At 36.1% G+C, this 25,848-nt stretch overlaps 1 protein-coding gene across 1 annotated transcript in view; it reads left to right on the forward strand.

The window, feature by feature from the left end:
- The window catches only part of TECRL (trans-2,3-enoyl-CoA reductase like), a 119,342-nt gene extending 118,400 nt beyond the window's left edge, over positions 1-942 (forward strand). The window contains exon 12 of the mRNA XM_075544956.1: positions 815-942. Within this exon, the coding sequence (XP_075401071.1) occupies positions 815-942 (128 nt within the window). The remainder of the gene's footprint in view (positions 1-814) is intronic.
- Positions 943-25,848: the final 24,906 nt, after the last annotated feature.

The following is a 25,848-nucleotide window of genomic DNA, read 5'->3' on the forward strand; positions in this document are numbered from 1 at the left end:
GCCATAATCATGCTCTTCCCTTGAAATGGTCTTTGTGTTTCACGAGCAGGTGGGAGAGTATGCGCTGTGGCTTCATGTGCCCCAAGTGTCTATGAAGAAAAAATTAGGGAGTACCTTGGGTAATATCCAATGCTGGAATTATAACACAAACTTAACTGAGGAGCTTAACAGAATGTACTTCCTATATTTGTAGTATATTCATACAAATTATTTTCACCAATCTTTGTCCAACTGCAAAAAATATTTGGAGTAACAAGTTTTGCAGTTTAGGTGAATATGCTTATATATTTGTATGTTTTAGTTTTATGTATACAACCCAAACTTAGCTAACTACCCTTAAATCAATGTTGACTCATCGTGAACATATAGGAATGGAGAGAATTGCCCCTGTGCGTTTCTGAGGCCCTAACTCCTCTTTGGAGGAGCGAGCCCGTCAGTCTCCCAGGGAGCGGCTGGTGGTTGCAAACTGTTCACCTTTCAAGTCACAGCCCAATGTGTTACCACTACGCCTTCACAGTGGCAATCGAGTCTATGGAACTGCTACTGGAAAAATTAGAGAAATACCACCAATTCCATATTTGGATGTATTTTGCAGCAGTGTGATTAGTTTATGTGAATTTAGCTTGAAGTCTACTTCACTTTTTCAATGTTTATTTATCTATGCAAGAGTCTTGGTTGAACATATGGCGTGCTAGACAAGGAGCATGACGAAGACAGGTAGCAAATTATTTTGGCATATGTCTATATGTTCTAATATGCTATATCCATGACAGACATAAGAAATAATTGTACAATTATCTCTTTTCCTTTCTAGTTGGAATTTTTACACTTCTGATGAGTATTCAGATGTCTTTGTGGGCACAAAGGAAACATAAAATTTACCTGAAGAAATTCAATTATTCTATGCCCAGGAAATCAGCAATGATTCCCTTTATATTATGATGTGGGTAAAGGGTAATCATCTTTCATACATAGTGACAACATAGAAAATCACTTAATCAGATTTGCTCATGCATACCAGGCTATTGTATTCATGAAATTCACAAACACTGGAGTAAATTTACTGAACATATTTAGAATTTAGCTAAATTTATGATCACAAATGGACATTGAATATAGAAATTAGAAATAAAATTAATGGAATAGAGCAGTCAACATATTTGAAAGTTGATACTTGAACAAGGATTTTTTTTTACTTTATTAAATATTGTATGGTTTTATATTCATCACTCAGTGTAAACACATCTAAAGTGATTTTTAGTTGTAATAATTAAGTCACTTGAGTTTCTCACTATATTTTGATAGTAATATATATTTTTAAGTTACTCCGTGTGTACCATAGAAGTATTAAATGCATTATGCTATCAGTTCCAGCCCATTTGAAAATTATAGCTGTTTTATAAATTAAATACTAGATATTAGTCACATATCTGGCTTAAATTATCTACAAAAACCTCCATTTTCCAAAATAATCAATGTAGTTTATTTTTAAGTTTTATTTGTATGTAGAGGAAAAATTGCATTATATGTCTGAGTGGGAAAATTTACAAGAAGCCATCCAATTGAGATGTCAACTAAGTCCACTTGGAAGAAGCACATCTACACCAGTGACATAGATGACATAATCTGAAGCTGAAGAAGGGAATAATATTGGAGCCTAAACTGTGAGAGTCTGCTTTGCAGAAGGTTGTGGATGGCAGTGGGAACCCACATACGTTTGTGAGATGTCCATAGAAGATCGCCCTCCAGTGAGTTCCCTGGCTCCCTAACGGAAGGATGGGAAGAAACTGGTTGCCAGAGTGCATGGGAGAGATGAGTATAGATGGTCAAAATGATTAATCTGACTTGAACAGTTAAAACTTTCTCAGTTGATCCCCACTTTGAAGCACATTGGACCTGATCTAGTTGTCAACATTTTCTGTATCTTTTTGTTAGTTCATATTGGGGCTTACCTCAGAGATATATTGTCATCGTGGGTAACCGCCTTGAATTTGTGTTATTTGTTTTGGTTTTTTTTCAGTGTATGAAACCCAGGATTGATGAAGCTACAGACCAACTATTAGAATAAGTGTTTCCGAGGGGTGTGTGGTATGCTGTGCGTGTGTTGGGGGAGGGAGGGAGGAGGGAATAAGGGGACAATAAAAATGACCTCTTATTAAGGAATTCACCAAGGAAGAGAGTGTTTTGAAACTTGTAGCAATTGAACAATACTTCTTGATATGATTAAATATGAAAAATATGTTATCTGTATTAACTCCAAATAAAATGATTTGGAGGGAAAAAAAGCAAATATGTTTTAGCTCCCAACATCTGTGTGTATGTCAGTGTTTATGCATTTTGCTGCGGTTGACTTGTCCCATTGGAAAGCATGGTGACCCCATGGGTTTCAGAATAGAAAACGCCACTGGGCTTATTTGGCTGGTATTTTAATGAAATATACCTATTTATCCCTGAAAATACCTTATCTCCAAATCACTCTGTAGTGGTGGTGGTGTGGCTCGGTCCCAACGCTTAGCAACTGTTGGGGCAAAAGATTGAAACTCTGTCTGGACCTGAGCTCTACACACAATCAGTCTTGTGTCTGATCCAATTGTTGCTGCCATAATATCAATCCATCTTGCTGCGGGCCTTCCCTTGTCTTCGCACCTGTACTTTATCAAGCCTCGAGATCCTTACCTCAAAGGCACATTATGCCTGTAATCCTAGGAAAAACGTGGCATTATTCTTTTGCCAACCCATGATACTTTTGACTTGACATTCTAAGTCAGAACCATAATTCAAATGCATTGAATCTTCTTTAGTGGTCCTCATTCAATTTTCAACGTTCAATTGTATTTCAGGTGATGAAAATGTCATTGGATGAGGCAAAGCATGTTCTAAAGAAGGAGAGGATGGGCAGCTCTTCATTTGTGAGGAGCGCATCTTAGGAAATATATATATATATATATAAATATATTTCTAAGTCATGCCCTCCTTCCAGGGAGGAATTACAATCACCATAACCATCTGTGAATGATTAAGAGTATGCTGGTTACATAACAAAAATAACTATGCACATGTTCCTCCAAGTTTACTATGTTATGATGAGATTCCTAAGCTAACTGCCATGTACACATCTGTGGAACGAAGCGAAGGCCTCTTCTTGCTCAAGAGACAGGGCATTGTGCTCGAGATGACATGCAGCAGATCCTTTTGGGGGTCTAACTCCATCTACCCTGACTGAGTTGACCACCCATTTGTTTTCTCACTGGAGGGTGGCTGACTTGGTTTCCATGTTCTAAATCTAACTTCCTACCTAATGAAATCAACTCTTCTATAACTCTTTCATTAACCAGGGAATGTATATCAGTTGCCTATAGTTGAATATTCAGTATTTCTATTTAAAATGTTATGTGATTCCATGTTTTTTGAAGAGTGTTTGTGTTAGTCTTGGTATTTTAGAGAAACAAATCCACAGAAACTCATGTATAAGACAGAGTTTTATAAAAAGGTTGTGTGCATCAAGAAAAACATCCCAACCTAGTGCTGCCCAGGCCCACAAGTCCAACATTAACCCATCAACCCATATGTCCAACACCAATCCACAAAGTCTTCCTCCATCTCACAAAACAGACACAAAGATGCCAGCTACAGGAGAAATGCTGAGTCAGTGAATGTGTAAACATCTCAGCTCTGGGAGGGATCTCCACATGAGTGCTCCAGCACCCAGGGCGGCATCCAGGTAGGTCTATGCAGCTTCTCCTTGGGGATGTCTTTCAGGAAGTCAGCCTTGCCAGCTGAAGCAGGGAACTGGCTAAGGCAGCTACACCTTGGTCTGACTATCAGAAAGCAAGAGACCTGAGAACTAGAAATGGGGAGCCCACTGAGTCATTTATCCCTCTGTCTTTCAGTTAACCCCTATGTGTTTATCGGCCAGGTTGGCACAATAAACTAATTATTTCAATCCACCCCTTTCCAACTTGGTACCTGTACACAATTCTTTAGACATATATAATTATATAATTTCCAGACATTAATGAAATCACACTTAAACTTATCATCAAACATCTATCATACATATAAATGTAAATGCACTGAGTCCAGTTGTATCTGATATATCATATATGAACAAAGGAAAGATATTCAATAAGCACATAAAAAAGAAAATACACTGACAATTACAAATCTCACTTTTGCAATTGATCACATGGTAGTAATTGATAGGTAGAACTACCTTCTTCTACTACCCATTCTGTATTACCTTTGCCCTCAGCAAGCACCTCAGCTGGCTGTGGTTTTTTGCCTCGTGGGGTGACCCAGACCTTCATTATGTAACACCAGTCCAATTTCTCCTTGGTAATCAGGATTAGTCACATCACTCAATACCATGACTCCCTCCCTGACCTGTTGATCCAAAGGCATGAGAAGCCCAAAGTGTCCAGGGGACATTCTCAGTTGCTAGTTCAGTGGAATCCGTGCTGTGTTTCTAGGTGGGATAATTCCTTCCTTCAGGGCCAGGACCTCCAGGCCCGAGGAACGCAGGGTTTCTGGGACAGGAAGCAAAAATTCTGCAAGTGGATACTAGGAGTAATAGTGATTAGTGCCACTCCAGCTTCCACCACACTCCTGGTACATAATGTGTTAGTTTGGGTCCTTTAGAGAAATAAATCCACAGACACTCATGTATACTAGAGAATTTTATATAAAGGTTCAGTGCACACAAGAAAAACGTCCCAACCCAGTGCTGCCCAAGCCCACAAGTCCAACATTAACCCATTAACCTATATGTCCAGAGTACTCCTCCATCTTACAAAACAGACACAATGATGCCGACTGCAGGAGGAAAGTTGAGTCAGTGAACATTTAAGCATCTCAGTGTTTGCAGCGGTCTCCACATGGCTGCTCCAGTCCCCAGGGCTGCATGGGGTAGGTCCATGTGGCTTCTTCTCAGGGATGTCTTACAGGAAGTGAGTCTTGTCAGTTGAAGCAGGGAACTGGCTAAGACAGCTGCACTCTGGTCCAACCATCACAAAGCAAGAGACCTGAGAACTCAAAAGGCGAGGCTCACTGAGTCATTTATCCCTCTGCCCTTCATTTAACCCCACGTGTTTATCAGCCAGGTTGGCATGATAAACTTACTACCTCAGTGTTAGAGAGTTAAACATTTTTTGTTGTTATTTGGGTTGTTCTTCTGCCTACTGTTGTATTTTAATATTGCATATTTTTTTAAAATCATAAGTGAATTTTTAGATTATTGCTTTTAGTACTTTTGAAAACTTATTTACACAAAATCCTAACTTTGACCTTTATTTTACCCAGGATATTTTGCCACATAATTTAAGAGCGTCAATGATGCTATGTTTGTTATATTTCTATATAATTTGAGAGTTAGAAAAAGATCTAGAACATAATAAAACAAAAATATGTCCATTTAAAAATGGATAAAAGAAGTGTTGTTGAAATATTTTAACTAATATATGTCTCAATTTTTATATTACTGGTATATTTTGTTGGAATATTTATGCCTATCCATAAACAAGGGGCCCTAGAGCAAAACAGTTCTGCGTGGCTATTAATCAAAATGTGATCGTTCAAAGCCATCAATAAGTGATATGGGAAAAAAGCTTGGAAATCTGCATCCATTCAAAAAAAATTCCCAGTAAACCCTGTAGATCATTTCTATTCTGAAACGCATGGGGTCAGCATGAGTTAGAATTGTCGCAATGGGACAATGTCAAAACAACAAAATTCATAAACACTGGCATACACACACATGTCAGGAGCTCAAAGATATTTACTATTGGAAAAAAATAGTTTTGACTTTTTTTCCAAAACCATTTTACTGGAAGCTAGAACAGATCATTCCACTCGTATGAACAATACTGTACAACCAGGTCTCTGTATGGTTACTGCCGCTTCCTTTCTTCTTTTTCAATATTCACCTATGTCTAATAGTGAAGTTGCTATTCAGCACATTTTCATTATTTTTGATCCATTTAAAAAATTTGGGCCCAAATTTGGATCTGATCCAGTCTGATAATTGTTTCTCCCCCTTTTAAATGGCATAGTCCATCAAGCACTTCCAGTGTTCCCTGCATTGGTTGAAACATTTTCATTGTTATTTTATCAATTTCTGAAACTTTACTTTTCTCCAGTTATTTCATTTTTGTTTTCTTCAATAACATAAGTTCCTACTTACTGCTGCTGAAATTGCTGAGTATCAGCCAACCCTTTTGGATGTAGTGGTCGTGAGCTTCTTCTATCGTCTTGAATGCTTAGCATTTTCACTGACCTGTGATTCCCATACCGCACAATTCAATGGCTAAAAATTCCAAAAAGAATTGTGCAATCGGGCTAGGGCAAGGGCTAGGAAAAAACAAACAAACAAAAAAACAAAACAAAAAAAAAAGAATTGTGCAATCATTGAGAACTAATAATAATGGGTGAAAGGGTGAGGAAACTCTTCTTGCGTTGATTGTGGTAGTGCCTGCACAACTCTTCAATCTTCTTTTGATACTTCATGCATCACTCATTAATTTTCTTAGAGACTCCTTCAGTATTACATCTCTCCCAGCTTCCTGCTCACTGCCATGGCGTCGATGCCAGTTCATGGTGACCCTGGAGCACAGAGTCGAGCATCATCTGTGGGTTTCTGAGACTATAACTCTTTATGATAGTAGAAACCTGCTCTTTCTCCGTCAGAGAAGCTGGTGGTTTTGAACTGGTGACCTCACCTAACTGTTGGTCTTGCATAACCCCAATGATATTGGTGCTTCTTTCATGTTGCATCTGGAGCCTTGAATTTTTTCCCATTTTGGTTAACATGATAAACGTCCAGGAGTTCTTCTCGTTTGGCTTTCTAATCTTACACATGTCACTCTATTGGCTTACATTGTCTTCTGCAACTTCCCTCAGCTCTTTTACTTCATCATATCTTTCCCTTATTTTAACATATAAGAGAAAATGTCAGAAACATGGCTGATATATATTTTAGTCTTTTCTTTCTTTTTTCATCACTCTATTCTTCATGTGTCATGCACTTATTGTCATCCCATCAATCATATTTTTAAAATTAATGCTATATCCTTATTGAATATGTCAAATTGTTATCTTCAGGTAGTCTCTAAATTCAGGTGATATATATTCAAGGAATTACTTTATTTTCATGGTTGTTTTAATTTCCTTCAGCTTTATCTTGAACATTCAAATGGGAAATTGATGATTGTTCAACAGTAGGCCTGGTTCTGTTTTAACTGATATTAGTCTTCTTCACTGTCTCCTTTAAGGTCCATAAAAGCAATATATGACCTCCTCTGACTAAAAAGAGCAAAAAAAAGTCACATTCAACATCAATCCTAAGTACGGAGGTTAGACATGCGTCCACCCTCCAAATGTCTTACTAAGTCTGACATCACTGTCCCTCCCTTGGCACTCCCTACTTCTCTTCTGGGTTTATTATTTCATTGCAATGCCTAACTAGAACTCACAGTCAATACTCACAATTGTGACATTTTTAGAGCTATAAACAGTTTAGAAGTCATGATCAGAAATGTTCAGAATACATTTATTCTAGCCAGGAATGCCTTTTCTCACCTCGAAGGCTCTGTCTATTCCTTGGGAATCTCAACCATGTGGCACATTGGATTCTAGTATGCCCTGGCAAGAGGTACAACACTCTTTTAGCATGGCTGATAAATGTCCCAGTGGTACTACACCCCACCATAAGCAATTTCTACCAGTTCAGTGTCTTTCTTTACCGTGCTGCACCTTCCCACTTCCAATCCACCAATGGACCAAGACAATGATCAACAAACATAAAAACTTCAAGTTGCAACGAAGGCTTTGATAACAAACATGGCTCCAGGAATTGATGGAATACAAATTAAAATGTTTCAACCAACAAAGAAGGATGGGAAGTATTCATGCCTCTATACAACAGAATTTGTGATCCAACTACTTCACTATCAAGGAAGGGCAGTGGAAAGAAAGGACAAGATGGATTGGCACAATGGCTGCGTAAATGCACTCACACGTAAAAACAATTGTGAGAATGATGAAATATGTACTAAAGGTTAAACGCTAAATGCAGCACGGTGTTTTGGTGCATTTGCATAAGGTCACTCTGAGTCTGAGCCATGGCCCTAACACCAACCGCCTCCAGATTAAAATAATCTTTTATTTTAATTCCAAGCTATATATTTCTAACTTCAATGCCAGTAAATTTTGTAAAACTTAGATATCTAACTTTTATGAATATAAAACAAATTTGAAATAGGAATTAGCATCATAATTTTTATTTATATATTTGAAATATAATATATGAAATGAATAGCATGTATTTGCTCTAGTAATAATTAAAATCAATTTTTAATTGACTGGGAAAAAGCATTTTCTTTCAGAAATATTCTGCAAGTAAATGAAGTTTAAAACTAGCACCTTTTCAATTCATCGAAGGTTCTTATAAAAAAGTTGCCATAGCTGGAAAAAGAAATTGAAATTACAAAAGCCAATTAGCTACCAAACCACGGAATACATACTCTCTTCCCTACTCCTTCATCATTACTCATTCATATGAAAAAAAATTCTTTGATTAAGAAAAAAAACAAAACTGCTGTAGCACATTTTGTTTTCGAGCAATAGTTTTGTGGGAATATATGGCATAGTTTTATTCTAAGATATTTATCTATTTCCAAAAATAAGATTTCTTAAAAGTGTTCTGTGTAAATGTTTATAGAGAGAGCCCCAGAAATATTGTTGCATATATATATATATATATATATATATATATATATGTATATACATATACATATATCTTTGTGTGAATAAATGTATACACACACTCTGGATTTTATAGACAATGGAAATGTTCATAAACTTTTGGGGATCCGAGGGGTAAACCCTCCCAAAATGAACAAAACTCTCCACTAGCAGAGGTGTTCCAGTATGCATTTTCTCAGAACTCATTCGCAGTCAGTGCACTTGAAGGCATCTCTCTGGTCACATTGGAGTTTTTCATACAAGCAGTTTTGCTCAATCCTCACTTTTTGTGATGACTGATTTAAGAGAACAGCATGTGGCTGTGAAAGTTTACTTCCTGCTCAGGTGAAATGCCACAGAATCTGTTGTGATGTTGAACACAACTCACAAGGAAAGTTCTGTGGGAGTAGCTCAAATGTATGAGTGTTTTTTTCGTTTCACGAAGGTGAAATGTCAATTAAATGCAAACCTCATTCTGGATGTCAGTCAGCATCCAAATGGATGCAAATGTTGACAAAATTCATACAATTGTGCTCAGACACTGATGAGGGACCATCGTAGGAATGAGGATGTTACCTGGACTATCTTGGGGTTTGGTTGAGTGGATTTTCACCGAAGATTTGGGCGTGAAAAGGGTCACTGAAAAAATTGTGCCTCAGCCTCCGACTGAGCAGGAAAAAGAGCCTGAAGTGGAAGCACACGCTGTTTGAAAGCACAGGTCCAAAGTGACCTAGACTTTCTTCTCAAGTCATTACTGGTGAGGAGACATGCTCTATTCTTATGACCCGGGAGTCAAACCTCAATCAAGCCACTGGGAAACACTATCATCACCTTGCCCTCCAAAAGTTCCTCAAGTGAAATCAAAGATCGGGACAATGCTCATTTGAGTTTCTTTGATGTGAGGGTGAAAGTGAATTTGGAGTTCATTCCACCAGGTCAGACTGTTTATCGAGCTTTCTACATAGACGTTTTGAAAAGACTGCGTAAAAATGTGTAACAAAAGAGGCCTGATGTGTGGCAGTCAGGGGACTGTTTTTGCCACCACAACAAGATACCTTCTCAGGCAGCCATTTCAATGCACCAGTTTTTGGCAAGAAAACAACATGCCTCTCTTGCCCCATGCACCTTACTCACCTGACCTCACCCAGGCGATTTCTTTTTGTTTCCATGAACGAAGAGTGCAATGAAGTATAGTGATTTTATGACATAGAAGAGTTGAAGAAAAAAAAGACATAGGTGTTGCCTATCATCCAAACAGATGAGTTTGAAAAATATTTCAAAGAATGGGCATGGATTTGACAAATATATTAAGTGGAATGGAGAGTACTTTGAAGGTTATAAGGTTGTTTTGTAAAATATTAAATACATAGCTTTGAAAAAGTATTTCGTTTTTGGGTGGTATACCCTCATATTTCTGCATCTGTAATTATACACATATATAAAAAGATTCTCATTTAACATGTACCTGTTTAAACTTCTTTATAACAATGTTATGTTTACTGTCCAAACCTAATCAAATCATAATATTCACAGGAAATGTTAAACGAACTTTTAAATGGATTGTTTACCTTCCTTCAATGATTTAATATTTTCAGATAATTTAAATTAAATTTCATTTAACCAGATTTTATGAAATTATAAATGTTAATCATTTATTTTAATAACTATCACATTTCTATTCTTAAGATTAAAAAAAACCAGACATACATGTAAGTGAATCAGTAATGAGAGAATCATATATATTTTATTAAAAAAACAAAAACAAAAAAACACCCTTAACTCTGTGGTTGTTCCTGACTATTAGAGGTGATTATAGCAAATGTTGCTTTATAAGTACAATTAAAGGCATTTATGCAGCTTTTGCATAATGATAATAATTTTAAAACGTTTATTTTAAAGACTGCTTAAAAGTTAATTTTCACCCAGGTGCATATTGAAGCCTATAATTAGTCTTCCTTTAGAGGAAGTTTATCTGTGAAAATGTACTAAAGCTTTTCCAGAGAGACGTTCCATGGAAATTGGCTTATCCCATTTATAACTCAAGTATTATATCGGTGCTTAAAATATATGTGACACTACACAGATATATTTTCAAAACAAATATGTAAATGTCCAAGATTTATATTCTAGAGACTATAGGAGATTTGTTTTCTTACTACTTTACCATGATCACGGAAGTCGAATTCTAGGCATTTTATTCCAAGGGAAGAAAAGTAAAGGAAAAGCAGAAAGCATATGATGTACAGTGAATATTTAGAAATACTTAAAATCAAAAAGAATAATTTTCTGACTATTCTGTCATTCACCTAAACTGGAAACCAGTATTAATTTGGTTAAAGTATCATATACAAGTCAATATTCTTTTAAGAGTCTTCTACCTGCTCCTCATTCATTAGTTTTGCTTATTTTCCACAAGTTACTCAGAGATCCACTATACTTTATGAAACCAACCATTGCCAAATACAATAAACATTTAATACAGTGCAAATGATCATTATAGTATACTTTTTAATTTAACTAATGTTATTTTTAAGAAAAAGTAAGGCATTAAGCAAGAAGTAATTCCGGCCTTCTAGCTAGTTTAATTGAACAAGTTTAAGTAGCTGGCTCTGCTCTCTGATTCAGATATCAATTTTATGAAAAATTGAGATGGAAGAAACCACACTGTTATTCACCTATATGTCTCATAGAGAATTGTGTACATATGAATAACTATCTCTAAAAATAGCTAATATAATATCTATCTATGAAATAAATGACCAGTGTTTTAAAATATTTTTATATGATCTAACATTTTTCTTCCTGTTAGGTAAAAAGCTGATATTACCGCTTTCCTGATTTCTCAACCTTTATATTTGAGGTAGAATATTACAAATAATCAGTTGAATAGTGGGTGACAAAGTAATTTTAGAGAGTGATCAATGCTAAATAAATAAATAGTGTGATCCAAAGAATACATATCAATGCGGGGTGAAATGAGAGCTAAGTGCTGGATCATTCCTTCTGAGACAGTGGCCTTCAGCTGCCATCCACACAGAAACAAAGGTCTCTTTAGGTAATGGCTAGGAAAAGATTATATCAGACAAATCAAAGTCACTGAAGTAGAACAATTTTGGTATGTTTGTAAAAAATATATAGTAAGCCATTCAGTATAGGTGGTATGTAATGACCAAGAGAAAAAGTAACACACACTGAGTTTAGGAATATATTAAAGGGCCATGTTATACATGTCTTTAGGATGGTGTAGGCCTAACATAGCTTGATGCCTTGTTTGCAAGTATTCACTTCTGCTGTAGGAGACCAAAATATAATGGATTGAAGGAGAAATGACAATTACATCAAAGAAATGTTTCACATAACTTCAGGATGCATTGCATGCGAAAGAAAAAGTATATGTGCAGGATAAAAGGAAATATATTTTTAAAAGAAAATTATGTTTCTTATATAGAACAATAATGCTATAAGAAAAGACAGGATCAAGGAAAACATTTAGACAATTACAAAAGCTGTTCAAATGAAACACAGGTATTTGCTAATGTAATGCTCTATATTTTGCTCTTGATATTAACCCAAAAGAACAAATATCATTGAGTCCCTACCACCAGGTGTGGCACATTGTATAGGTGACAGAAAAAAAGCATAAAATTAGTTAGACTTTTTTTTTCCATTTAAAGAAGTTTGATTTTGTGTCCTAAATAAATAGCTCAAACTTCCACTGTTTCCCTTCACCTACATTTCTGCTCTTCATCCCCCTGGGAGGGGGTGTTATACATCAATCATTGTAGAGGGTTCCCCACTTCTCCTCCTCCTCACGCCACCCCTTACGGCCACTTTCTTGTTATTGCTACTCCCATGAGTGTTCTTGAGCAGTTTATCTGTCCTGGATTCTGTGTGTTGAGAGCTCTTCTCTGTACCAGTGCACATGTTCCAGTCTAGTTGGAATTGTAAGGTAGAACTGTGGTCGTGATAGTGGAGGGAGGTGGGGGAGTGGGGGTGGAGGAGGAAGCATTAAAGCAAGAGGAATGTTGTGTATTCCATCAGTGATTTGCTGCAATTTGGCTGAATCATTCATTCCTTGTGACAGAATATCCAATTGTCTACCAATGAGCTTTGAGTCTCCTCTCTGTCCCCCATCATTTGAATCAATATATTTGTTTATTTTGGATCTTCTGAGGTGAAGTCAAAATGGGTGTATATGCAGATGTGGTGAAGGAAGCTGAGGGTACCTGTCTATAAAAAGATATATCATCTGGGGTCTTAAAAGCTTGAAGTTAAACAAGAAGCCATCTACAAGAGAAGCAACAAGCCCACAGGAAAGAAGGAGCAATCTACTTCCAATGCATTCTGTCTGACAAAAATGTTATTTACATCCACGTTCAATAATAGGAGATGATTCAGTTGAGGCTTAAACAATTTGCAAATAGAGTTTAGACTTTCACTGAGTGGTCTCTTATTTAAAGACACTATAATGACTCTAAGAGAAATGAGTTACTGTTAGACCTTTTCTGCATGCATCGAATAATTGCAAAAACATGTTAACACATGTCTGTTTTTGGAATAGTCCTGTGCATGTATCAACTGGTAACCAAGACTCTTTTTTACTTGCCCTAACACCTTTTTCTGGGAAGACTGAGATGATACAAACATATACTTTTCCAGACCTACACAAGCATATGCTGAAAATTTAATAAGTTCAATTTAATACATAAAATAGTTCCATTATATATATATATACAAATATATATATATACTCTTCAGTCTAAATGGAACAATAGTCAGAACAAATTGATCTTGCCTAAACACTCAACTAAAACTATTAGATTATTCTAGTTATACAAAAATCTAGACATACTGAGGTCATAAGTTGTTGAAAGAGCTTCATAACTAGACAAAATCTGGAAACCTTCAGCAAATATTAATGAATGATTTCTAGATATAAACGAATCACCATTCACTTTATGTCCAGCATTCCTTTTGGGTTTTTTATTTAAGAAAACATTTATATAAATATATATGTACTATATCAATACTTTTAGCAATAGGAGAACTTAAATTATAAATTATTGGCTAATGTATATGATAAAATAATTCAATATGACTAAATGACATGAACTACATAAGTTCTTAAATATATATATGCTATCAATTTTAATTAGACAGTTAAACACTTGCAGAGCCCTGGTGATAGTGGGGCTCCCAATGGAAAGGTCTGAGTTTCAAAGCCACCATACACTCAGCTGGGGACAGACAGGGCTTTCACTCTCTGAAAGGTACAGTCTCAGAAACCCACAGGGGCCATTCTACATTGTCTGATAGGGTTGCTAAAAGTCTGAGTTAACTTGATAGTGAGCATATTAAATCCGCATATCAAAGATTGTTTTCTTCTAGTATATAAACACTTTAATCATGTATCAGAAGAGACACGGAAACTTGCTTTTGAATGTAGAGTATTTAATCAAAAGAAAGAAATAATGAAGTAAAAGAGATATACAGGGCACTAACCCACCCAAGGGGAGGGTATTGTTCATATCTCCACAGGGAAAGAAGGACCAGATTTAAACCTGGTGCTCCAAGGTGTGAATGCGACATGCATACATGGAGTAGGGAACTACTAGAGAGGTCTGAGGGGCCGGCCCCAGTCCCAACTACATGGACAGCCCCCTTCCCTATGGAAGAATTCACTTCAGAGGACAGCACTGAAGCTACAGCTCAGGAAGAGAGACATATTTGATCAGAGGACATAGGAGAAAATGAAGAGAGAGGAAGGGAGAATGTCCAACCAAGCCCTGAGGATGCTATTCCAGCTCAGATCAGCCAAAGCACAGAGAGGACCACAAGGCCTTCCCCACTAGGAGACATGAAGTCCCTCACTGACCCATAGCGCTAAGGGACCAGACTGGAGACAGTACAGGAATTGCACCCGATCGGACCCCACCACACTGAGGAGAAACACTAATGGTGTGCAACAGAACAGCAAAGGAACAGGAAAACGAAGTCCCCTGGGAATACCAAAAATTACTTTGGGACCAGAGTGTGACATCCCATATGGCTCAACTGGAAAACAATCCTAAAGGTCAACAGATTTGAACAATCTATAGGCTTGTTTGGTTTTTTCCCCATCATTTTTTTGTTGGTTTGTTTTATTTTGTTCTTTCTTTTTTCTCTATCTTGTTTTGTGCATATTATTATCTCTGCAAGCCTCTCTAGATGAGATAGGCAGGATAAGCAATCTGGAGGAGAAAACAAAGGGATTGATGGTTCCAGCGGGACATGGGAGAGAGAGAAGTGGGGGGAAGGAAGTGGGTGTTAACAAATCCTGGGACAAGGGAACAAGTGATCTAAAATCAATGTTGAGAAGGTATTGGAGGCCTGGAGGGCTTGACTAGGGGCAATGTAACTGAGAGGAATTACTGAACCCCAAAATGAGGGCTGAACATGATAATGGGACAAGAGGAAAATAAAAGGAAATAGAGGAAAGAACTAGGAGGCAAAGGGCATTTGTAGAGGTCTAAATACAGGCATGCACATAGGTAAATATATTTTTATATGACCATGGGCAATAGATCTATGTGCATATATTTAAAGGTTTAGTATTAAGATAGCAGATGGACATTGGGCCTCTACTCAAGTACTCCCTCAATTCAAGAATACTTTGTACTATTACACTGGCATTCCATGATGCCAACCTTCCCAATACAATGCTGAAGACAAAGCGGCTGCATAAGCAAGTGGGGTGAAGAAAGCTGATGGTGCTCAATTATCAAAAGATATAGTGTCTGGGGTCATAAAGGCTTGAAGATAAACATGCAGCCAACTAGCTGAGAAGCAACAAAGCCCACATAGAAGAAGCACACCAGCCCGTGTGATCATGATTGTGTCTACAGGATCAGGTATAAGGCATCAAAGAACAAAAAAAATCATATAATTGTGAATGAGGGGGAGTGCAGAATGAAGACCCAAGGCCCATCTGTAGGCAACTGGATATCCCCTTACAGATGGGTCTTGGGGAGAAGATGAGCCAGCCAGTGCCGTTAGCACTAGTGACACATACAACTTTCCTCTAGTTCTTTAATGCTTCCTCACCCTCTCCAATATCATGATCCCAAATATACCTTAAAAATCTAGCTACATCAAGCACACTGGTACAGCTAAGAACTAGAAGCACAGAGAATCCAGGTCAGATAAAAACCACAGGACAAATAATGTGAGTAGCAATACCAGGAGTGTAAAAGGAAGGTGGAGTAGAAAGGGGGAACCAAACACGATGATCTACATTTAACCACCTCCCTGATGGATAGACACCATAAAAGTGGGTGAAGGGAGACATCATAGAGTGTAAGAAATGACAAAATAATAATAATTCATAAATTATCAAGGGTTCATGAGAGAGTGAGGGTGATGGAGGGGGAAAATGAGGAGCTGACACCAAGGGCTCAAGTAGAAAGCAAATGTTTTAAGAACGATGATTACACCAATTGTACAAATGTGCCTGACACAATGGATGGACGCATGGATTGTGCAAGAGTTATATGAGCTCCCAATAAAATGGTTTTCCAAAAAAAGAGATAGATGTATAAGACACTACAAAGTGAAATTTGAAAAAATAAATTACTATAATAAAATCTGCAAATATCAGACTTAGAAAACTAAAAGGAAAGAACACAGCCATGTGTTGCAATTGTGATTGCTCCTAATGGCAATATTTGATGATGCAGGAATAATCAAATTAATGTAGAAGGAATGTGCAGAGTCACTTTGCCAATAATATTGATCAATGGCCAATAATTTCAAGAGGTAAAATATATACAAAGATTGATATTATTGAAGGAAGATGCGCAGTCTGCATTGAAGCATAGAGGAAAGTCAAAGCTCTAGAAATCCATGGGATACCAATTGATACTATTCTACAAAGGAATACAGTGTTGGAAACACTCATCTATTCCAAGAACCTTGGAGGATTGGTACCTTTCCAAGTGACAAAACCAATGTAAAGTATTCTCACACATTGTACATATTTATAGAACAAAATAATTAATAAAACATACAAATAGTTCTTTTCTAAAGATAATTTTATAGTGGCAAATTGACAATCACTGCCAGAATTTCAATTTGAATAAAAATTAAGATCAGGAATGATAGATATTATTTATTTTTATTCCAAATGTTTCTTGGCTAATAATAAAGAACATTAGAAACATATTTGCCTGCATTTTATTGCCTATGCCAAGACATTTGGCTCTGTGTTCGCAAATAGGTAAGTATGAACTATCAAGTAAACAAAGACATTTTAAAATGGTCAAAAATTTCACATTACTTATATCTACAATCAAGGTCCACAAATACAGCAGACAAGAAATATACTGATCTCTATCCTTAGGGATTTTAAAAGCTTGTTTTCAACTATTTTATTTGCAATTTTTGCCTCTCCTTAAATGGAGAAAGAGCTAGATTTAAAACAAAGAAAGAACATAAAAGACTAAAAGGGAAACAAACAAACAAACATCCAAGTGACTAGTAGACTAAGGTGCTATTAGGGCAAGATATCCATGGCTACCGTTACGCCATTACTGACTTAGCTGATTAGATCACAATAGGCAGTCCTAGAGAAGGAGGGAGGGAAAAAATATAGCACAAAATTTAAAAACATAAAATGCTCACACTTCCTGGTCTCATGGAGATAGGGGAACCCATGGAACTGTGGTCACAAGACACGCACCAAGGCTGGAGAAAAACTTGGAACAAATAATATGCCTATAATATATAGAGATATACTTCTCAATACAATCAATCATACAAGAAATAGTGGCAGCACATTTCAAAAGACAAATCTCAGAAGGCACTGAGTGATCTGGAAGAAGGGCTAATGGGATTGAAACCCAGAAAGAAAGGGGAAGGGAATTTTGTTAGGGGTCATCGAGTTGGTGCCAACTCATTCTGACTCTGTGCCCAACAAAAAGACACCTGCCTGGTCCTGTTCTATCCTCGCCATCTGTCCCATGTTTGAGCCCATTGTTGAAAACACTGTGAGCATCCATCTTGTACAGGACAGTCTCCCTGATATTGCTGCCTCTGTGTTTTACGCATCATTACGTCCTTCTGCAGGGAGACATCTTTCCTGCCAACATGGCCAAAGTATGTAAGACAAAATCTGGCCAGTCTTGCCTATAAGGACAACTCTGGTCAAATATCTTCCAAAACAGATTTGTGTGTCCTTTAGGCACCCCATAGTATTTTCAGTATTCTACAGTGGCACTACAATAAAAAATAAATAGTTTATAATTTGATCTTCCATATTCAATGTCCAATGTTCAAATATAAATGAGACACTAGAAAATGCCATGGTCAGACACAACTTAATTCTCAAAAAAACATCCTTTTTTTCTGACTTCTCTAAGAGATCTTATGTAGCAGATTTACTCAATGCCTTCTTTTGATTTCTTGACTGCTGCTTTCAAGAGCAAAGGTTGTGGATTCAAGCATAGCAAAATCATTGACAACTTCAATATATTTCCCATGTATTATGCTGTTTCCCTACAATCCGATTGTGAAGATTTTGTTGTTCTTTATATTGAGTTGTAACCCATATTAAAGGCTAAAATACCTCATCTTCAGCAGCAAGCGCCTTAAGTCTACCTCATTTTCAGCCACCAAGCTAGCATCATAAGAAAACCATAGTTTATTAATGAGACATCCTTTAATCTTGATGGCACCTTGTTCTCCATACATTTCAACATCTCTGAAGGTTTGCACAGTACAAATTGATAACTATGGTGAGAGGATACAACAGTGACACAGACTTTTCTGAATCTGGTAGAACAGCAGATATATGAGGTACTATTGATAAAACTGAACTTTATAAAGCAGTGAGCACTGTTTTATACATGATTCTAGGCCATTGAAATTTAATTTATCATACATTTTAACTGTGCAATGCGTTAATGTTTTATATCATGTATAGGTAATAGCACTGAATTATTGCTTATTTTGCATAAGAAATGTATATTGTGTGCATTGGACTATTAACTGCATCAATATGAAAATATGTGTCCGTTGTTCTAGCACTTCAACCAAATTCTTCGGAAACTCATTTCTAGAATTCTTTCATTTGGGAGTTTTAAAAAATGAAACTATTCTGCTTGCATTAGTGAAGATCAATTATGAATTCCATTATTTTCCATTCCACATGAACATGAGAACAGAATATAAATCATATTGCAAAAATCATGCTCATTGCTTTATACCTCCAATGAGATAAACAAACATTATTTGAAATGCAGCTCTGGTTGGAGAGTGGACAAAGTGAGGAAAGAACATTCAGCAAGTAATCATTAGTGAGTTCGATGACAATCACAGACTAAAATCTACCATAGAAATAAACCAAAAAAGTGAAAGAATTCAAAGAAAGCCTCCGAATGGTGTGGGAGACTATTAAGAAAAGCAACCTATACCACATTGAGATCCCAAAGCAAGAAGAAATAATAATAATATTAATAAAGAAATGAATTTTTGAAGTACACATACAGTTAAAATATAATTTAGAGAAAAGGTGAGTAATGGTCTATATTAGCTAGTGAAAATTATATCCTAGTAGAACAGAAAATATTTTCTTAAATTAGCATATGAAATGCCAAGTAAAGAAAAGGATAATCAAGGGTAAAGAGAAGGGTTTTATGTTTTGTTTTGTTTTACAAAGTAAAGCCATTGGAAAATGTTTTTCTTTGTTGTTATTATAGCCTGTTTTATTATTGCAGTTTGTCACTTAACTGTCTAAAATGCTTGCTCTTGGTGTTATTTGTCCTTTAATAAGATTTTAATAATGGAATTGAAAATTTTAAAAGATAGAGGGGTAAAACATAATCCAGCTCTGAGTAATTTACCAGCCCAGAAATGTGAAGAAGTATAAACTATTTAAATAATGCAGTGATCCTGTTATCAATATTTTGAAAAATATAATCATAGTACTTTAAGAATATATTGTTTTCTTAAATCAAAGAGCTTAGGACATAAATATACAATAATGCTGAATTATTCACCAATGGATCTTAACTGAAAATTGACTCTTAGCTTTTGGGTGTCCTGTTGGAAGCTGTGCAGAAAATACAGGAGTCCCGAGATATGTAGGGTCTGGAAGAGCTTGAGTGATGATGCTGGTGAAGGATCAAATCTGTCCTGGAGAAGTACAGGCAGAAGGCTCCCTGGAGGCAATGATGGAAAGACTTGCCTCCAGTGCTTTAGACAAGAGACACAGACATCAATCCCTGGCGAAGGACGTCACGAACGGTAAAGTAGCGAGGCAGCAAAAAGAGGCAAACTTTGAACAAGAGGGATTGACATAGTGGCTGCACAGATGGGCTCAAACATAAAAAGCAATTGTGAGAATGACACAAGATTTGGCAGTTTCCTTCGGTGGGACATAGGGTTGTTATGAGTCGGAACTGCCAGGGCATCACCTAACAACTCCAGCAGTGGCATCTATATGTGTATATATGTGCCAGAGAGCAAGAGGATCTCTCAGGATCCAGATTCTGTCTTGACAATGTCTGTGTGTGCTTCAGAAATAAATCTGTCTTCATGTGACAGCCTACTAATTAAAACAAAAATTAGCTTATATTTCACTACCTATACATAAACATAAGGTCTGTTATGTACATGAATGCAAATGTCTATATGTTTTTCACATTAGAGTGGAGTTATAATTGCGCATATGTGATGTGTTTATGTAAAAATTTATATTTTTATTTATAGCTCAAGTTCTGGACAGAAATAAATTTTATTTTCTAAAATTCAAACTAATATATTTGAAAAGAATGTCTATAAATGCAAATAAACTAATGGGATTCATAGAAATGTAGTCTCCACATTTTTGATTGTCATGAGTCAGAAACAACAAGATATTAACAAACAATTTTTCTCTGCTGAGAAAATATGTTTTCTTGGTTTTTTAATACTGGCAAACCTACAACTACAATTGTATTAAAATTATAATTGAATTAAAGTAATTTAATAAGCATATTTTGAAACCTATAATCTACAAATTTTCATTGACTGATTTTTGGAGTACATATAATCTGCTACTTTAAAATTCTGTTGAAACTTGCTTTACATGGTATTTGAAATCCTGGTATCATAGCTTCCTACTTTATAATAATAAGCAAGCCAAAACAGTACAACAAACTGAAGGAGAATGTCATAAAATAAAGTACTCCTGAAACTAGAGAAATTAGTGCAAATTTTATTTAGCAATACAAACGTTTTGGTAAAAATAAGGTATAAGACACTGCTAGAGATAAGAGCTTGCAACACAGGGAATCCAAGACAGGTAAACCCTGCAGGACAAATAACAAGGATGGAGATACCAGGAGGGTGATGGGAAGGTGGGGGGAGAAAGGGGAAACCAATCACAATGATCTTCATATAACCCCTTCCTAGGGGGATGGACAAAAGAAAAATGGGTGAAGGGAGACAGTGGCCAGGAGAAGACATAGGGAAAAATTATAAATGATCAAGTGTTCATGAGGAAGTAAGGGTGGGGGAGGGCAAATGAGCTGATATCAAGGGCACAAGTAGAAAAAAAATGTTTTGAAAATGATGATGGCCACAGATGTACAAATGTGCTTGACACCATGGATGTATGTATGGATTGTGAAAAGAGCTGTAAAAGCCCCAATAAAATGATTTAAAAATATAAGGTATAAGAAATTAATGGAATATTAACAAACAGATCCAATACTGAGAGTGTTTATTTCTCTGTCTCAAGAAATTTGAATATATCTACCCACCCAATCAACAGAAACCTATATCCATTTCCATTCCAAACACAAGACAATTGAATAGAATGTAGAAATTATCAAACATGATCATAGATAACATCTGCAAATAAATTCTGTTAAGATCAGTTTAATGTGAGTGAAGCCAGTAATAACAGAAAACTACCAGTCATTGAGGTTGAATTTGGAAGAGGATGTAGATGAGGAATGACAGAGGTTAAGTCAAATGGACCGAGTCCAAAAGAGTAAAATAGAAACAACCTTGTCTGCTTTTCACTTTGCCTATCACAAGACAGTCAAATATATAGGTAATGATAAATTTTAAAATAAATTAGAAATTAAAAAATTGAAAGCACAATTATTGCTAAGGAGGACCTGTACAGGATACAAATGCAGCCATTCAAATAAACAAAGGCTACTGTATAGTTCAAAATTTGAATGTATGTGTAGCCCACTTGTATTATTTTATATTATTTATTAATTCTATATACTTACAAAAATTCAAGTTACATGAATAATTTGATATCAGGATTGGAGATAGATTCATTAACTGTCTATATTATGTAGATAACACAAGTTTCCTTGTTGACATAAATTCTTGAAGCAGTTAGTGGAAAATATTAACAATCTTCAAGGTAGATAACGTGAAGAAAATTAAAAAATCACAATCGGACCAATGAACAATATAATTTAAAATAAAAACTAGTTTGTAATACACTATGTCAAATAGGAATGAATAACAATCTTCTGTGAATCATTAGTCAAGAAATAAAGTAAAATAGGTAAATCTGCTGGAACAAGAAAGGAAAGAAAACATTTTTAGGTTTAAAAAAAGGAAAGATATCACACTTATGACTAATTACATCTGACTCAATTTGATGTCTTTTTAAGTGTCTCATTTGCCAAAAGTTTAAAAAGGAAGATTGAAGAGCTGATACTATTAAACTGAAATGTTAGTAAAAATATGGAATGGACTCTGGAATGCGCAAAGTGCCAGCAGGGCAGCTCTGGCAGTGCAAGCGTGACCCTCCTTGTGAGTTAGGACGGTGAGACACCGGCTCCCATTGGACAGACCATCAAGATAGGACCATTGCAATAAAAGGGACACTATATTTAGTAAGCTGGGGACTGAAATTAATAAACTCTCAATATGATGGATTGACACAACAGGTACCCTTTCTAGTTTTATATAATCTTAAAAGTCTCCTAAACAGATAATCCAAAAAACAAGGAGAATCAATATACTAGAAGTTATTTTTTAAGATACAACTATTTTTGACAAAACATTTATTGGGCCTTCATTTTCTCAAATATAAAATAGTTCTCTAAAATAAAATAGTTCTTGGGAATGAAATAAATCATTTTTATAATTTACTTTATTGTTGTGTTATTTTTCTAAGCTGGACACAGCAGTGCACCAATCCAATAATTTCAGTATGTTTAATACGAAGTGACATTTATTTCTTCCAATTTGATATTTTCTCATCAGCGTGATCTCACTGATCCCTATAATCTTCCAAGTTGCTCTTGTTAATATAATCCTCTATGGTAATTCTTAAGAGAACACAATGTTTGTGGTAGGCATTCTTCACTAGTTAAGCTAATTAAGATAAATTAATGTTTGAAGATAATGTAAGCATCTTAAGTGTTACTTTACAATGATATCGCTATAATAGTCAATTATTCTAAATGCTGTCAGTAAGTTCTACATTTGTAAATAGTTGAATTGGCCAAAACTTGAGTGACAGCTATAGATGGGTATGACATACGACATCATGGTTGTTGTTGATGTTGATGCCTTCTGGTCAGTTATGAGTCACAACCGTCTTATGTCCACCAGAATGAAATACTGTCAAGTCTTGTGCCATTTTCATGGCTGTACTTAAATGTGAGCTCTTGTTACAGCCTTTATGCTATTCAATTTCCTTCAGGCTCTGATTGTTTAAAAAATAATCCTTTCCTCTATCAGGTATGCCTTTTTCAGGGGCTGGCTTTCCCTGTTAGCATGTCCAAAAGCGTGTGATAAAATCTCACTCTTCTGGCTTCTAAGGGTCTTTCTGACTGTATTTCTCCCAAAACAGATGTTTTTGTTCTTTTGGCAGTCACAATACTCCCAAATTTCTCCACCAGCTTTAAATGCATCAATTCTGTGATCCCCGGTATTCATTCACCAACATGCAAATGGACAGGAGGCAATTGAAAATACCATAGCTTGGGTTATATGCATTTTAGTCCTCAAAATGACAGCCCTTCTCTTCAATACTTTAAGGAGGTCTTGCACAGCACATTGGCTAAATACAATACCTCCTTTGATTTATTGATTGTGACTTCTATGAGCATTGCTGGTGTATCTGTGCAGAATTAAATCTTTTAAAGATTCAATCTTCTCTTCATTTATCAGATGTTGTCTATTAGTTCAATTATGAGGATTTGGGTATCTTTACATTGAGTTGCAATCCACAGTGAAGGCAGCAGTGTTTTAAATTTTCTCCAGCAAATGCTTCAATTCTCCTCCCTTTCAACAAGCAAGGTTGTATCATCTGCACATTTTGGACTGGTAAGCCTTCTTCCAAAGCTGATGCCATGTTCTTCTTCATAAATACCAGCTTTTCAGATTATTTGGCCGACATACAAATAGAATAATTACAGTGAAAGGAAACAACACCCATTTATCCTGACTTTAAATTATGCATTAGTCCTTTGTTCTCTTTGCAAGTTGCCTCGTGTTCCATTGCAGTACCACATGAGCACTGTGACGTGTTCTGGACCTCCCATTCTTCTCAGTGCTGTTCAGAGTTTATTATGATCCACATGCTCAAATGCCTTTGCATAGTCAATAAAATAAAAAATAAACCTCTTTCTGGTATTCTTTGCTTTTATCCAAGTTCTATTTGCCAAAAATCACATTTCTTCTGATTTGGGCTTGACATGTTGGCAGCTTCCTCCCGATATGCTGTTGTATCAATTTTTAGGTTATATGCTGCAAAATTTGACTTGCCAGTGATACTGTTCATTAATTTCCAATTTATTTCCAGTGACCTTTCCTTCGAATGGGAAACGATATGGCTCTGTCTGAGTCAGTTGTCTCGGTAGTTTTATTTAAAATGTCTTGAAATGCATATCTCCATGTGTCCAGAGCTTCTTAACCTGCTCAATTGTGAGTCTGCCAATTCCTGTAGACTTGTTTCTCACTCATGCCTTCCACGCTGCTTGAGCTTCTGCTTTCAATACTACGGGTGACGATCCTATATGAGCACTTGACCTGCCTCTTTGCTAGCCAATTATTTTAGGTACAATGATTCTATGTATTCCTTCCATCTTCTTTTGACATACCCTGCATTGTTTATATGTGCCCATAAAATCCTCTGGTATTTTAACTGGACAAGCTATTTATTCTTCAAATGTTTTTCCGCATGAATCTATGTATTTCATTATGATAAATTATCGAATCACAAGTTGCCCTTGGAAGATCTCTGTTTAGATTTCTTCCATTTACTTTAGCTACTCCAAGCACGTCACAGTCTTCTCTTGACATGCGTTTAGGTACCGTCATGCTCTGCTGCCTTTTTAGTGACACTTTTCTTTCTTTATGCATCATATTTCTGATTTCATTCCATAGTTAGTCAAATCATCTGTCATTTGTGTTCAATATGTCAAATCTGCTCTTGAGATATTCTCTAAATTGAAGAGGAATATACCCCAGATTGTATTTTGATTCCTTGAGATTTTTAAAAATTGTATTCAATCTGAACCCATGAGAAGTTGAAGCTCTCTTTCAGAGTCATCTCCTGACCTTATTTTGCTGATAATATTGAGCATCTCTGTCATCTTTTTCCACAGATTTAGTCAGTTTGATTCTATGGATCCTATTTGACTATAACCATGTGACAGGAATAATTTGTTGGAAATATTATTTGCAATGAAAGACTATTAATCACCTTAGCACGATCTGAAGCCTCATTGTAATCACCAAGGCCATATTTCCCATAACAAAGCTTAATCTCTGTTTCTAACTTTCAGATTCCAATTTCCTGTAATTGACAATATATCTTAGTGACATGGTCAATTTCAGAATGCAGAAATTAGTAGTTTTTAGAATTTCTTTATCACTAATTCCATACTTTGTGTGAAAATTGGGGAAAAAATAGACTTTCGTCTGGACATATATACTTTATCCTATCACAGACAACATTGTACTTCAAAATAGACCTTGAAATATCCTTTAGGAAGATGACTGTGATGCCATGTCTCCAGAAGTTGTCATTCCCGGCATAGTAAACCACGTGATTATTGGTTTGGGCCAGGGCAGTTGGGGAGGGGGTGTTGATTAGTAGTATAAACAGTT

This window comes from Tenrec ecaudatus, chromosome 3, assembly GCF_050624435.1.
Source record: "Tenrec ecaudatus isolate mTenEca1 chromosome 3, mTenEca1.hap1, whole genome shotgun sequence".
NCBI classification, from domain to species: domain Eukaryota; kingdom Metazoa; phylum Chordata; class Mammalia; order Afrosoricida; family Tenrecidae; genus Tenrec; species Tenrec ecaudatus.